This window comes from Pelmatolapia mariae, linkage group LG16_19, assembly GCF_036321145.2.
Source record: "Pelmatolapia mariae isolate MD_Pm_ZW linkage group LG16_19, Pm_UMD_F_2, whole genome shotgun sequence".
Classification (NCBI taxonomy): domain Eukaryota; kingdom Metazoa; phylum Chordata; class Actinopteri; order Cichliformes; family Cichlidae; genus Pelmatolapia; species Pelmatolapia mariae.
In genome coordinates this window covers 57,288,599-57,291,513 of record NC_086241.1, presented here as the reverse complement: position 1 = coordinate 57,291,513, position 2,915 = coordinate 57,288,599, and the positions used below count along the sequence as shown (strand labels likewise).

General features: G+C 36.9%; 1 gene segment (V, D, J or C); it reads right to left on the bottom strand.

The window, feature by feature from the left end:
- Positions 1–262: 262 nt before the first annotated feature.
- Positions 263–2,091, bottom strand: LOC134644688 (immunoglobulin lambda constant 2-like). The segment is given in 3 exon segments: positions 263–726; positions 1,372–1,554; positions 2,055–2,091. Coding segments are annotated over 3 exon segments (543 nt in total).
- Between the last annotated feature and the right edge of the window lie 824 nt (positions 2,092–2,915).

The following is a 2,915-nucleotide window of genomic DNA, read 5'->3' as shown; positions in this document are numbered from 1 at the left end:
AAAGTTGGATTTGGGAGGTGGGAAGTTCGGCATAGTGTTCCATTCACTATGATGGGTATTTTCCAACTGCTCACCAGTATAAAGCTGGATTTTAGTTGCTATCTTTATCTTTTGTTTCAAAGGTCAAGAGCAATCAGCGACATTGCACACAAATAAGCTTTTAAAAGCTTCTCCCCAAGAACAAAACAAAAGCGATTTTTCTTAAGCTGTGATTTTATTTTGTGATTTTTACTTTTTGTTTTTAAATGGTTTTAAAGCACAACATGGATAATGTTAGCTGATAAACTTAGCATGCACATCAATAGAAAGTCAAATGTTTGCAGAAATATCGCAACAGCAGAAACATGTAGCTTCATCAAAATATAAAACACATCATATGCAGACAGGAAGTGTTGTTGAAGCTCTACTCTGAGCAGTGGTCAGGGTCCAGGGTTTGAGTGACAGGGCTCTGTCCACTCAGACTGGCCTCACAGCTCACTGAGCCCGCCTTCTTCCACTGGTCTGCAGAGAGGCTCAGGGTGCTGCTCCAGCTGTAGCGGCCGTCTGTCCCCAAGACCTCCAGGCTGGTTGACACCCCTGAGGATGTGCTGGTGCTCCCCACCTTCCAGCCCAAATTCCAGTTTGAGGGGAAGCCCCCGGTGGCCAAACACACCACAGTGGCACTACTCTGTTTGTCTTCATCTTTGGATGGAGGGAGGACAGTGAGGGTGGGCCTCACCACACCCGCTGGAGGAGAAAAGGTTGAAGATAATCAAAAAAGAGATACAAATGTACAAACATCTGAATAAATATATTGTCAGTGATTATTGATCAAATCTTTATTTTTATAATGTGCTATAGTTAATAACTCAACCCTGTGATAATTTTCATATTTGAAACTGACAAAGCTAAAGCACTCATGAGAATACAGTTAAAATTTCACATCTGTTTCTTTCACTTCCTTTAAACTTCATTTAAAATTGATCAACCATGAACACAAACTTGATCTAAATATACTGAGTTAATTTCTTTTTTCTAATATAGCTCGACAAACCATAATTCAATATTTGTTTTTATTTTATAATTCATGAGAAAAAAGTACATTTTAAATCAAAGTGAACTAAAACATCACTATCACAGCTTTTAATATTGTAACCAGATAATATTTAAAGAAGTGAAATGAACCAAAAAGAACATTAAAAATTGTTTTCTGTAAGTTCAGTTCCTTCAAAGACTGAATGAATATTGATTTAAGAAAAGTTTCTTCCAAAATATTCCAAACATCAACTTAATAATAATCACAGAATTTGATCAAAGTTCTGTTTAATAGATTTTTAGAAAATGCTTAATAAATACTATGTTTATCAAAAATGACAAATTTCTGGTACTTACAGCCAACGATGAGTTTGGTTCCTCCGCCAAAAGTGTTCCACAGTGATACAAACTCATTAAGCAGCCGTACAAAAACCTCCTGCACCCTGAACAAACCTCTAACCACTGAAAATGAACCTTTTTTTTCATGTAAAACATCACAGTACACCTTATTGAATGCAGAAGATGATTTAACTAAATTGACTTAAAGTAATTTAACGAATTTAAATCATAATTATAATTACTGTAGTTTTAGTATTAAGAACTGAAAGACAAAACTTAATTTTCATATTACACATATTTATTTTTTAAAAATACACAAAAAACTGTTTAAAACAGCAACCAGAAAGGCTCCAAAAAAATCATGAATTATGAAACTATGACAATATACTTAAGAACTCTATACAGGTATACTGTAATTGTTGACACCAAAATCAAAATAAGCAATACAGACCAGAGTGCCATTTTAATCCAGGTGTTAAAAATACGTAAATATGTTTCCAAATATGTTTTTCTCTACTGCATAAAATTATTAATGGTATTAATTCAAACAGTTTTTCTTCTGATTCTGTGTCCCACATTGCCCTCAGTGTGTTGAGAGCAGAGAAATCATTTCCATAGAGAGGAAGCTTTGCATCATCAGCTGATCCTCCAGAGAACTGAGAAGGTTTATAGTCCTGTCAGTTCAACACTGCAGGACTCACATCTGTCAGTCAACACAGCAGAAAGCACAACCACCATGACTCTCATCACCATCCTCATCTGGACGCTGACCTGCTGCTGTTTTACAGGTTCATTCACTCAGCAACATTTCAAACATGATGTGCTGCTTTTTCTCTCATTGATTTCTGCTGATAAATGAATGATTTGTTTTTGTCTGCAGGATGCAGCGGTCAGGTGACTGTGACTCAACCTCCAGTACTGACATCTACTCCTGGATCCACTGTCACTCTGACCTGTAGGACCAGCCCAGCTGTTTACAGATGGTCTGATGGTGATGAGGGTATGTTCTGGTATCAGCAGAAATCTGGACAGGCTCCAAAGCTCCTAATAAGATTTGCAAAAAAGCTTCAGTCAGGAACACCATCTCGATTTAGTGGCAGTGGAAGCAGCTCTGACTTCTCTATGACCATCAGTGGAGTTCAGGCTGAAGATGCAGCAGTTTACTACTGTCAGAGTTTACATGAAATAAACAGTGCTTATGTGTTCACACAGTGATTTGTAGTCATACAAAAACCTCCCTCAGTCAGACTGCAGAGACACTGAGCTGTTACAGCAGGAACTGACTGCAGCTGCTGAAAAGGAAAAAACTCTGACACAGACCACTAAACACAGTAACTTCACCAAGCACTAAATACTCATCTACACTTCTTTGGGGGAATTTTGAAATAAGGATTTATTTTTAAACATCTGTTTCCACCAGCTCACAGCTTTCTTGTTTCTTTTTTACGTTCCCCTAATAGTCACATTGCATTAGTCTTTGTTGTTTGTTTGTGTATTTTTTAAGCTTTATATTCCCAATATCATCCTATGAAGATCATTAAAGCTTGAACGAAGCTTTAACT